Consider the following 11,900-nt stretch of genomic DNA (forward strand, 5'->3'; position numbering starts at 1 on the left):
TTGAAACTTTGTTTTCCGCTGTTATGGAAGGAATGACGGAAAAATTACGCAGTTTGTCGGAAATTATCCAGCTTAAACGAATTTTTCGGCTAGTTCCTCCATAGGCAATACTCACAGAATACATATACATAACATACATACTTTGTTAACTTCGTCACTTTGGACATGGGTCCGTTTCTATCGTAAACAGTGAAACTCTACAGAGACGATTTTAAATATTAAGTGTCAAGTTGCAAGTGTTCTTGACCCAGTACAAAGCCAATTAAAACAGAGCATTAAGAGATTAGTATCATACGTTTCAAATACGTAACAATACTTTAGAGAATTCTTTTTGGAATTTAATGTTTCCTACTTAACTACAGTATCACACTGACGTAATGAAAAGTACTGACTTAGTTTTTTTCTAATAATAAATGCATTTATTTTTTACGATTACGACTGAATGAAGTAGGTGCAGTAAATAAATTGTAAAAAGTTACGGTGATACCGTAGATAATAAGTAGAGCTGCTTGCTCATTACAGGTATCGGAAGTGGGTATTTTGTTTCAGTAAAACTTTGAAATTGTGATAACAACAGAGTGACCCTTTAATTTAGAACATGGTCAAAAGGACGTTGAATTTGACACTTAAAATTTAAATTCAACTCTATGACGCTTACAATAAGAACGGTCTAAAGATTGTCAAGCTAGCTCTATATGTATGCTCTTGACATATAATATTAAGCCATCGAGTATATGACAAGTAATACAGACGAAATAAGGGCCATCCATCCCTGGCAAGTCATCAGTCAATGATACTGAAATAAAATATCAACTGAGATCGCTGAGATCACAAATCAGAAAACTGAACTACATAGGGCGCACTATAAGTTTCCAGAACCGGCCACTTACATAAACAATATTTTAAAAATTATTACAACATTTCAAAATGGAACTCTTTGCCTGTAGAACACAGTTTGTTTCATCTGACTGTCACTTGTTTTTACATTGTGGCGTCATTTTAGAAATTGGTTGTCTACATCACCATGGATTTAACTCGTGAAAATTTTCGTAGTATGATTTTCTACGACTTTAAATGTAACGTAACAGCTCAGCGGAGCTTCGCTCGGTTTCAAACTGCGTTTGGCGATGAAGCACCATGCACAGACGACTGTTCATAGCTGATTTGCAGAATTCAAACGCGGTCGTGTGAATTTCAGTGACGAATTTCGTGATAGTCGCCCGTCCACTACCGTAAACAACAAAAACATCGATGCTGTGCACCGTATGATCAAAACAGACAGGCATGTGACATACAATGAGATTCGGGCATCTTTAGGCATAGTCATGAGTCAAATACAATTAATACTACACAAACATTTGGGTGTAAAAAAGCTGTGCCCTCGATGGATCTCACACAATTTTACTGAGGCTCAAAAAACTGATCGCGTCACTTGGTGCAATGTCATGCTTACCAGATTCAACGAAGGGGCGTCAAATTTGGTGTGGGACATAGTAACAGGTGACGAAATATGGATTTATAGTTACGATCCCAAAACAAAGCAGCAATCGAGCGTATGGGTCTTTCGAAATGAGGCGAAACCAACCAAAGTGGCGCGCATGCAAAGTGCCTCTAAGCGGATGACTGCTTCATTTTTTAATAAAACTGGACACGTGACTACTGTTGCTTTGGACAATCGTTGTACCGTGAATAGTGATTGGTACACGACCATTTGTTTGCCGGAAGTTATTCACAAACTCCGTAAAAATAACCGTATACACCGTATCATCTCGCACCACGACAATGCCAGTTCTCACACGGCCAGATAGGCAAATTAATTTTTGAAGGTGTGTTCACCTTTCAACGTTGACCTTATGAGCCATCCCGCGTACAGTCCTGACCTGGCACCTTGTGACTTTTATTTATTTCCAAAAATTAAAAACCAGTTACGCGGTCAACGATTTTCATCACCTGAAGAGGCTGTCGAAGAGTATGAAAAATATGTTTCATAGATTGTTACGGAGGAGTGGCACAAATGTTTTAAAAATATGAACTAATTTTTATGAAATGAAATATGAAACAGTGCATTAACGCTAACGTAGAATATTTTGAGAAGCAATAAATTCATTTCTGACCATTTATAGTATTTTTTCTTATTCATTCCGGAAACTTATAGTGCGCCTCGCGTAGTACAGCGCCAGCACCTGACATGTGTGTACGTCTCCGTATATTCCAAAAATGTTCCGTACTTATTGTAATAACATCTCTAACTATGTGGGGCTCTCCCATTCGGTGGTGTGGGAAAAACAGCAAATATCTAATTACAAAACAAACGGAATCACATTTCATCGGTAATTAAGTATTAAATTGCATAATTTTTCAATTTTCGTCCATTATAGCAATGCTCAAGTTAAACTGATCGATTTGAAGTAAACAATTGACGACACCCGTAAATTGTTTCAAATTCGGGCTGGCCAATCGGAGCGCAGTTGTCACCGTTAAGATATGGCAGAATAGTTTTCAAACAAATTAAATGACATTTCGTCTCTATTTTGGTTGGTTATATACTCGATATATTAAGCACTGAAAACTGTAAGGCAATCCTCTGTCTAGCCATACTTGTTATATAAGACCTGTGTATCGGAATCGCATTACATAAAATCTACAGACTACAATACATTGTTAGAAAAATAGATGACCTTGCTATAATATAAAAGGTAAAAAAAGATAAAGTCGTATAAGTACTCAAATCTTAACAGAGAGGTATAATAAACCAAGATAGATTTATCTTTATATTTTATTTAATGAAAATAAATAATAAAAATATATATAGATTAAACTTTTTATAGTATTTAATGATTATTATCAATAATTAAGGAAAAATACAACATATTCAAACTTACTATAGGCAAAAATCGACAATTCCTAAACCCTTTGCTCTTGCATCGGACACAGGGTCTTGTGGTTTAGGGAGTTTCTGTTTGATAGACCCTTCAATGGAGTCACCACATATCTATCGACGCGAAACCGGTTTGCAGCGAAACAAAAATTTGCCAATGGTCAAATTAAAAAAAAACTTGAAAGTGTAGGTCTTTAAAATAAAATAATTATAAAATACTTTGAAAGATCTCATATAACTTTAACCTAGGCATTAGTTATGTTTTATTTAGTAAGTCCTGCATTCGACTCCTTCCTGGAGCGAGACCAAAGGCGGCGTCCAGGAAACATAGGTCTACTACGGAAGAAAGGACGGTCCGCAAAGTCACCATCAGAATACCGTCCAATTCTGTTGCTCAGAAGGGTGGGCAAGCAAGGTCTTTATTATTATTGCAAATAATCTAGCGTTTACCGCTTATAGTAAAAATTAAAACTCAAGTGTAAATCCTGGCGTGGCGTATACTGTACAATAAGTAGTACAACTATACACTTATAGTCTGTCTTTTTTGAAGACGGAATAAAATGACAGACGCTTGCGAGCAGCAGCTAATGATTGCAATCGATACATATTCTATCGACTATCGACTGAAGATTGGTCACGCTTATGGAGTAAATAACTGAACTTGTTTCGTTTGAATCATCCTCGACCCATTACTCATTCAATTACTGAGCACAAGTTCTTCAATGACGTCTTTCCGGTCATAGTATAACATCATTAAAGCAGAGCAATTTAGCTTTCAGAATGAAAAATGTATCACACAGACATGTTTCAGCGTTATTAAGGATATCCCAACTTTTGCCGATACTTGCCGGTACTTTTTGTACCTGTTTGTTCTGTTTTGTTTGACATGAGTAGAACCTTTGATAACGTTTGCCATAGAACTGTACTATCTACGTTAGAAAGATATGGTCTTCGTGGACAGGTGCATAGCTGGATAGCAAGTTACCTTAGTAATGGAACTCAGTGTGTGGAAGTGGTAAAGCTAAATAATAAAAATTAAATAGAACCTCACAGATCAGAATTGAAACTAAATAAATACGGTGTGCTTCTGGGTAGTATTTTAGGTCCATTGCTTTTTCTATTATATGTTAATGACCGCCCTGAAGTGCTAAATGCAGATGCAGCAGATGACATATCAATAATTATTAATAAGAATTTTGGCATAGACTATGAAAAAGAAATAAATTACACTATATGTAATATTATTGACTGGCTCAAGCGAAATAACCTGAAAGTTAACGTTGCAAAAACAAAAATTATACAATTTTATAATTATAATGGAAAGCCCCAGAAACTCTCTGTAAGCTATCATGGATTTCGGTTTCACCCACTTTCCGTTAATCGATTTCAATGAAACTTGGCTCATAGACAAAGAAGAACACTGCGAAACCGATAACTAAACTTTTGAGACCGGTTTTTTTCATAAAAAAGTTATAACAACTGCCTCCGTGGCCGAACGGTTACCATGCCGGATTGCCACGCAGAGGACCCAGGTTCGATTCCCAGGCCAGGAGAAATATTTGTATGGCCTACATTTGTTTCTCTCGTGAGTTTGGGTGTATTTTGTGGTTGTTTATATGTGTGTTCATAGCACCCGCGACACTGGGTCTAAGTTGAGCGTGTGCGTTATTATTATTATTAATTATTAAATTGTTCTGGGGCCTTTGTGTAAGTTTTCAAATATGTAAACTTAACTATCGCGTTTGCGTTAAGATTTTAATTTAGATCTGTCTAAATAAAAATCTTAACGCAAACGCGGTAGTTAATTTATACTCAGGCATCTGAACATAAGCCGGCTGGGCATTTGGCATATACAAAACACGTTTTATACTGCAACCGGAAAGGCACGAGGTGTCTGGAAAATGAAGACGATCTCCCTCTTCATTTTCCTCCTTGCGCTTTCCTGCTACAAGCGAAATACATTACGTGTGATTTAATCGCTGACAGTTTTATTATACAGTACTATTAACAACAAGTGTTGACGACCTCGGTGGCTTGGTTGTACATTGTGGCCGCTGGATGCGGAAGTTCCGGGTTCGACTCCCGGTAGAACCAATTTGGGAAATGTTCTGATCTGTTGCTCTGGTACTCATAGTACAGGGAATTCACTAGTTTGAGACCAAAATTGATGTGGTAGTCTGGCACATATTATTAAAATTATATTATCAACGTGTTATTAACATTCCCTAAAGTTTTTAAGGGAAGCCCTAGTAGCCTAATGGTTTGACCTAACGGCTCACGAACAGAAGGTCGTAAGTTCGGATCCTGCTTCGCATTTCTAAATTTTACTATAAGCTTTTCGGTGAAGGAAAGCATCGTGATGAAACCTGCACGTCGAAGAAGGTTCATAACTCCTAAGGTCTAAGCCCTCGTCTGAGACATGACCAGCAGTGGAACTATAAATGGGTAGATAGATGATGATTAGGGAATGCCAGTAAATTTACCGTGGGCAATAATAGCAAAATCCAATTTTCACTTTCTGATATTATATGTATAATTAAGTGTAAATCGAAGGTTTTTTTGATGATAGCAACCATCGAGTACCTATTTAACCAGAAATAGAGACGAAATGTCATTTAATTTGTTAAAAAACTATGCTGCCATATCATAAGGGTGACTGCGCTCCGATTGGCCAGCCCGAATTAGAAACAATTGACGGTTGTCGTCAATTGTTTCACTTCAAATCGACGAAAATTGGACGAAAATTGGAAAATTACATATCTAATATTTAATTACCTTATTATGAAATGTTATTCCGTTTGTTTTGTAATTAGATGTTATGCTGTTATTCCCACACCACCGAATGGAACAGCCCCCCATTGTTAGAGATATTATCTTTATAATTAATTAATATTTTTGGAATATACTGAGACGATCACACAGGTCAGTTGTTAGCGCTGTACTATTTCAGCTTTCTAATTTGTGATTTCAGCATAAACGAGAGTTGATATTTAAAAATGATATCAGTACCATTTGACTGATGAGTTGCCAGGGATGGCCCTTATTTCGTCTCTATTTCTGGTTATATACTCGATGATAGCAACACAAATGAAAATAAACTTTTAAAAAAATTCAACCAACTTCAAAAGCCACAAAACGCCCATGCCCAGCAGTGAGGCATATACACGGGTTGATGTCGTTGAAAAGTTTTTTATTAGCACGAGATTACAAGTCTATACTTTCTTAAAAAGCTTAATCGAATTTTCAGGAACAAGTCTAAAAAAAATAACGCCGAACTAGGCCCAATTTCAAACTAAAGTCTGTACGCATAAAACTCCAGTACGTTCATCTATATTGGTTTTATATCCTTCCTCTGTTTACTATGCCGCGCTCCGCCCGCAATGATTCATAAACATTTCCACAATACCTGTTGAAATTTACACCAAACATTAGACCAGCTGTATTCGAAGTGTAGAATATAAATAACTTTTCTAAAACATGCTCGGAAATGTTTGCATTCCTTTCAAAAAATGAACACGCAAAAGTTTGTCACTTTTGGACCATGCGACTTCTTTCCGGCCAAGGCCTGCAAAGAAAATCCATTACTGTCTTCTTTTCTAAACTTTTAAATCTACTAAATGAACTATGTAAAAAAAAGAAAAACTCATACAGCCAACTGCCCAGTGTTCTAATTGCGAGAATTAAAAATACCGTACCGCTTACTCGGCTTACTTAAAAAAAAATGGCGGTAACATTTTTATTACAGTGTTTTGGTGTTATTTTGTTTTTCGTCTTTCTTTTTCTTATTTTGGTCACGAAAATGAGTGCTAGTGAGAAGAGCGATAACGAAAATACAGTAATATATACACATTCAAACACATCATCCGAAGTTCAGCAGGCTACTATTAATGTGCCTGGAAAAACAATATTTTCTTTTAATAATTGTCCTAACACGTCAAATATTACTTTTAATATTAATAAACATTTTTTTTACTTTTACTATTAAACATCTTCCTCTCTTTAGTCTTATATTATTTCCTCACATTGTTTGAGAAAATTCTATACAAGCCTCGGCGGGAACGGGGATTGATTGACTCGTATTAATACAAGGCTTCGCTGGCGCTCGCCCTTGTAACTCATACTCGTCCGGCAATCCCTTACGTCCCGGTCTCGGCAATATAATATAATGAATAACAAGTTTAAGTGTACCGAGACGACCTCGTTGGCCCAGTGATTAGCACCCTGGACGCTAGATTAACAGGTTCAAGAATCAACTTTTCTAAATTGGTTCTTGTTTAATTAAGAGTTCTGAGGTGGTGGCCTCAATAATTAAAATCTCTAGTTGTACTCGTATTACAGGGAATCCCTAATTTGAGATCAGGGGCCTTAATCTGGAAGCGCGAAATCAGTAGTTACGGGCGATTTACCACTATGGATTACTTAGACTTCCTTTATTCCCGTAGTTCCATGCACACAGGTCCAAGTGGAACATTTGTAACCCATAAGTCCCATACATTGAACTAATGGGAATAAATGGAACGTTTTTAATCTTTATTTCCCTTAGTTTTTTTTTATAATATCAAGTGACGGGACGAACAGAACAAGTCGTGCGCCTGATAGTAAGCCCTAAGCTGCACGCCTGTCCATAATAGTTGCAGAGCCACTCAGTGCTTTAAATCGCAAAGATCTAAGGGGCACCGCCACTGCGCCCGTCACCCTGAGGCATAAGTTGACAAGTCCCATGCATGTGCTTGTAATTTCTCCAGCACTCTTACCCTTTAAAACCGGAACACAATAATGCTAGGCGGCAGAAATAGGTAAGGTGGCAGTACTTCCCTGGATGAATCCTTATAAAAAGATATTTACTTCTACTAAAAAGTTAAAGATCCATGCATAGAGAGATTCCTAAAGCTGTACATCATGATTGTTTTTACCATTTCTCAAATGCGATTTCGAGAGGTCAAAAAAACTAAATTTGGTTATTAATAATTATTTACGAAAAATTGTTAACTTATGTGGTGGTAAGTTACCTTTGCTACCGGAAGACAAAATTGTTAAAGAAGGCGTTAACGGGGCAGAACTTAGAGGATGGAAAAGGCAGAACTAAGAATGTATGACAAACGCGATTTGACAGTTATGAACGGGCTGTTTGGCAGTTTAGAACTTCTCGGCCTTCGAGAGTAGTTGCGTAAGTCATCAATAGCAGTACAACGCCCGTAACTACGGATTTCGTTCTTCAAAAGTAGGTGTGACTCCCCCTTCGATCTCCGGTTCGATCCCCGGCCGAATCAATGTAGAAAACAACTTTTCTATATTGTCTCGGGTCTGGGTTGTGGAACAGTCGTTGTTTCCGATTTCCATAACACAAGTGCTTGAGTTGCTTGATATTGTCTAATATTTATCATTATAACTTTAAAAGGGCGCCCTTGACGAGATCTAGTATTTCACGACTATGGGCAACTTAAGGTAAAAACTAGTCATTCGGCACAATTTAGTTTACAAGTCATATTCAGTGAAACATACTCCACGGCCCGGCAACGCGGTAGTGTCGCAAATTTTTACATTTTTTCATTACCTTATTACACAGACCGTTCGAAAAATTTACCGACTAAAATATGAAAAAAAGACAAAATTTGTGATTTTTCGGATGTTTTACACAACATTTGTATTGTACAGTCATATACTATTTATAACATATCGATTCAATAGATTTCTTTTAACTTCATAACAATAATAACCTTGCCAACATACCTACTATGTGACGTATGAAAATAAGCTTTTCAAATTTCCGTTGTCAGTTTTTATCATTTTGTCTTTTAGGAATTATGAATTCAACCCATCGAAGTATTATATTACGTAAACAAATATTTTTCAACGTACGTGCATAATATTTAGCAAGTACTACCTAACAGTTTACCTGTTTTTTTGCATTTACACGAATCATAAATGATTTGAGGAAAACAAAACATTAAAATGACGATGTGCTACCTCAGGTACCTATGTATTATTACCACAGTTGTAGAAAGACTACTACTTATACATATATACTAAAAGTATCAAATTGAAATTCCAAAAAAAAATTATAAACTGCAGTTTGCAGTTTAGCAGTTTGTATGGAATGTGACACATTGTAGTACAATATTAAAAATATATAGGTTATTCTGAATATACGAATTATGGGACACACATTGCAAAGCCAAAGTACAACGATTAAATGGTGACACAAGAGAATCTTCAGTTTCATTAGGTATGTTAGGGCCACAACTAGAGTTATAGAGTTATTACTTATTACTCAATGTACGATGTATAAATATTCTGCCTTGAAATACGGACTATGGATACTGTTTGGCTTTACCTGCGGTCGTCGTACTGGGATGTAGAAATAATATCACATATCGAATTCTTTGCGGTTGAAATTTAATCACAGCAAAGTTTTCTTATCCACTGTAATATCATATAACACTGGTTCAATTTGCTTATAACCGTTTTCAAATTATTGAGCAGTATCTGGAAAAAATGGTGCGATTTTTTTAAGCATTCTTTGTTTTAAACAAATCCTTTATTGTTTTTTAACACTTTGGCAAATGGCGGTGAACATTATACCTCTTAATAAATAGGTAATTAAAATTAAGAAAAATGCTTCGTTACGCAAATTTGACTAGCTTCAGCAAGAGTTTCGAACACTTTTTTCACTGTAAAATAGCAAATTTTGGGCATTGGTGTGTTAATATTCAAGTAACATTGGTACATTGCTCTTTACCTATAAAACCCATAGATCCTTTCACATTCCACAATTAAATAAATAATCACAACTATTGAAATCCATTGGATCATTAGCTCATTCACTCAACAAACTCTTAGGAAAAACTTATTAATGTCAGTCTAGAAACTTGTACAGAGAGAACAGGTATGAAAATTAAATGACATGATCCATGTTGTTGTTTCGGTACCTATATGAAGTTCTGATCTAGCTGTTTAAATGATAATAACTTGACTCAAGTCACAATTCATACAGCTAGAGCAGTGTTTTGCTTCAACACTGTGGCACACTACAAGAATCATATAAATATACTTCTAGAAATCATCCTTTTGTAAAAATATTTTTATTCAAGGTAGAAAGTTCTAACTTAAACAAACAGCATTCATTGAGAATCTTTAGCTGGTTAAAAGCAACAATGCACGTGATGAAAACATTATTTATTAAATTACATAGATATTTACTAGTGTCTTAGTGCTTTGTCCATGAAATCTCAGGTTGTTCTTTGTTCTCTATGAGGTTGACATAGACTGTGCTTTGTTTACATAACATACAACAGTTCAATTGAGATGCACAATAAATTGACATTAGATAATTAAAATTAATTCTAACAATTGTACATTTTTTTTCTAAAACAAAAGTAACCATTTCAAATTATAATATATTTAAAATAAAAAATTTAATCACTTAGCACATAATGTTCATTCATACATACAACCCATAGGCAGTTCACAATGTAAATTGTAAACAAATTGGAAATTAAAGCTTTTTAAATACGGAACGCAACTGGATCAGTTTTCAAAGGTTTAAGTTCATGGGCATGACCGCCCCAATCGAGCCTGTAGCTCCGAGTCCTCCATGAGATCTCTGGGCTGATTAGCGCGGCTGCCAACACAAAGGGGGCACAACACTCACTCCACACCCAGCCTAGCAAAAACTGCACTTTAGTGAATGGGGGTGATCCATTTTGCACAGATCGCAACATTAACCAGTCTGAAAGGAACCACACTAACACATGCACCAGGAAGAACGGTAGGGGTTCCGCGTTGAACAAGTGTCCAGCGGCCCAGGCGGCGCCGGCGCCGAGGGGCATGCACTCCGTGAGAGGTTCTAATAGCGCTGTCGTTGGCACCATAGCAATCCGCAGGCGGGCCCAGCGCGCCAATCGCGCCTGGAGCCCGCCCACTGACCGAGCACCTGTGTTCTGCAGCGCCGGCAGCGATGACACCCGCATTTTCCACCCCGCCGCCATTACCGCCTTGGCCATGAAGTAATCTTCCGCTAAATAATCCGCAAACGCTTGCAAGCCACCAGCTTCTTCCAATGCACATCGTCGGACCAGCGACGACATCCCCGTATGGCAATTGATCCCTAACAGATCCGCTCCGAGGTACATCCGCGCTTGTGCTGTTCCAAAGAACACCTTCTCGTACACCGCGGCGAAACCCTCCGCGTCCCATGCGAACGGCATCTGATGCACTATAGCCACGTCCTCCCGCATGTGCTGCACCATGTCTAGCAGAGTATCATCCCGCATGCGAATGCCGGCGTCGCTTATTAATATGAGCGGATACTTAGCCGCTAAGTAGCCTGGCTGCAAGTTGTTGATTTTCGGATTCACCCCAACATGCTTTCCGCCGGTGAAAAGGCGAGCGTCTACGTGAGGATATTTGTGAAGCAAAGTGTTCACCACTACAACAGCGGCGTCGTGCTCGGTCTCCACACAAAAACATATTTCGTAGGTCGGATAATCGAGCGTAAAGAACGTCTCCAGGTTGGAGAAGAGATTAAGGTCGGTACCGGTGAGAGGTTTGAGAATCGTCACGCCGGGATACGGCGTCTCCGGTGGGGACCGGTCCACAGTGCGGTGCAGCTTCCACTTCGAATACGACAGAGCCATTATATGAATAAGCCACAGACACACCCACGCTATCATGAAGAATATGGCAAAACCGTAAACAGTATACACCATGGGCATCATAATTGTAGAATTTCTTCGCGGCTTCTTCGTTTCGGCCACATAATATCGACGGATTCTCGGGAGTGGTGCGTTACGACGCGATCATAACAGTGAACTGGTAATAAACCGAAAAAATACATATATTAAGTTCGACGAACGTTTCATATTTTAAAAGTACCTTAGTACCGGCCGATCTATCATGGCTTCAAAATAAAATTTTCTGCGAAAACAGTCCACTCGCGACCGATGCGATCCGTCAAGTCGTCAACTATACTCGAAATCTTCCGATACCATAATTTTTTTTATTGGTTTTTTACGGCTCTGGA

At 37.7% G+C, this 11,900-nt stretch overlaps 1 protein-coding gene and 1 long non-coding RNA gene across 2 annotated transcripts in view; both read right to left on the reverse strand.

Annotated features, from left to right (window-relative positions):
- Window positions 1-8,060, reverse strand: part of LOC113231074 — an 8,667-nt gene extending 607 nt beyond the window's left edge. The window contains exons 1-2 of the long non-coding RNA XR_003310527.1: window positions 7,888-8,060; window positions 6,285-6,443 (exon numbers count right to left, since the gene is read on the reverse strand). This is a non-coding gene — a long non-coding RNA (uncharacterized LOC113231074). The remainder of the gene's footprint in view (window positions 1-6,284; window positions 6,444-7,887) is intronic.
- A 1,220-nt stretch (window positions 8,061-9,280) lies between these two features.
- Window positions 9,281-11,830, reverse strand: LOC113231048 (ceramide glucosyltransferase). Its single transcript, XM_026465212.1, has one exon. The coding sequence runs from the start codon at window positions 11,593-11,595 to the stop codon at window positions 10,384-10,386; it is 1,212 nt and encodes a 403-aa protein (XP_026320997.1). The 5' UTR covers window positions 11,596-11,830; the 3' UTR covers window positions 9,281-10,383.
- Between the last annotated feature and the right edge of the window lie 70 nt (window positions 11,831-11,900).

This window comes from Hyposmocoma kahamanoa, unplaced genomic scaffold (assembly GCF_003589595.1).
Source record: "Hyposmocoma kahamanoa isolate Upper Pololo Valley unplaced genomic scaffold, ASM358959v1 101, whole genome shotgun sequence".
In the NCBI taxonomy this organism is placed as follows: domain Eukaryota; kingdom Metazoa; phylum Arthropoda; class Insecta; order Lepidoptera; family Cosmopterigidae; genus Hyposmocoma; species Hyposmocoma kahamanoa.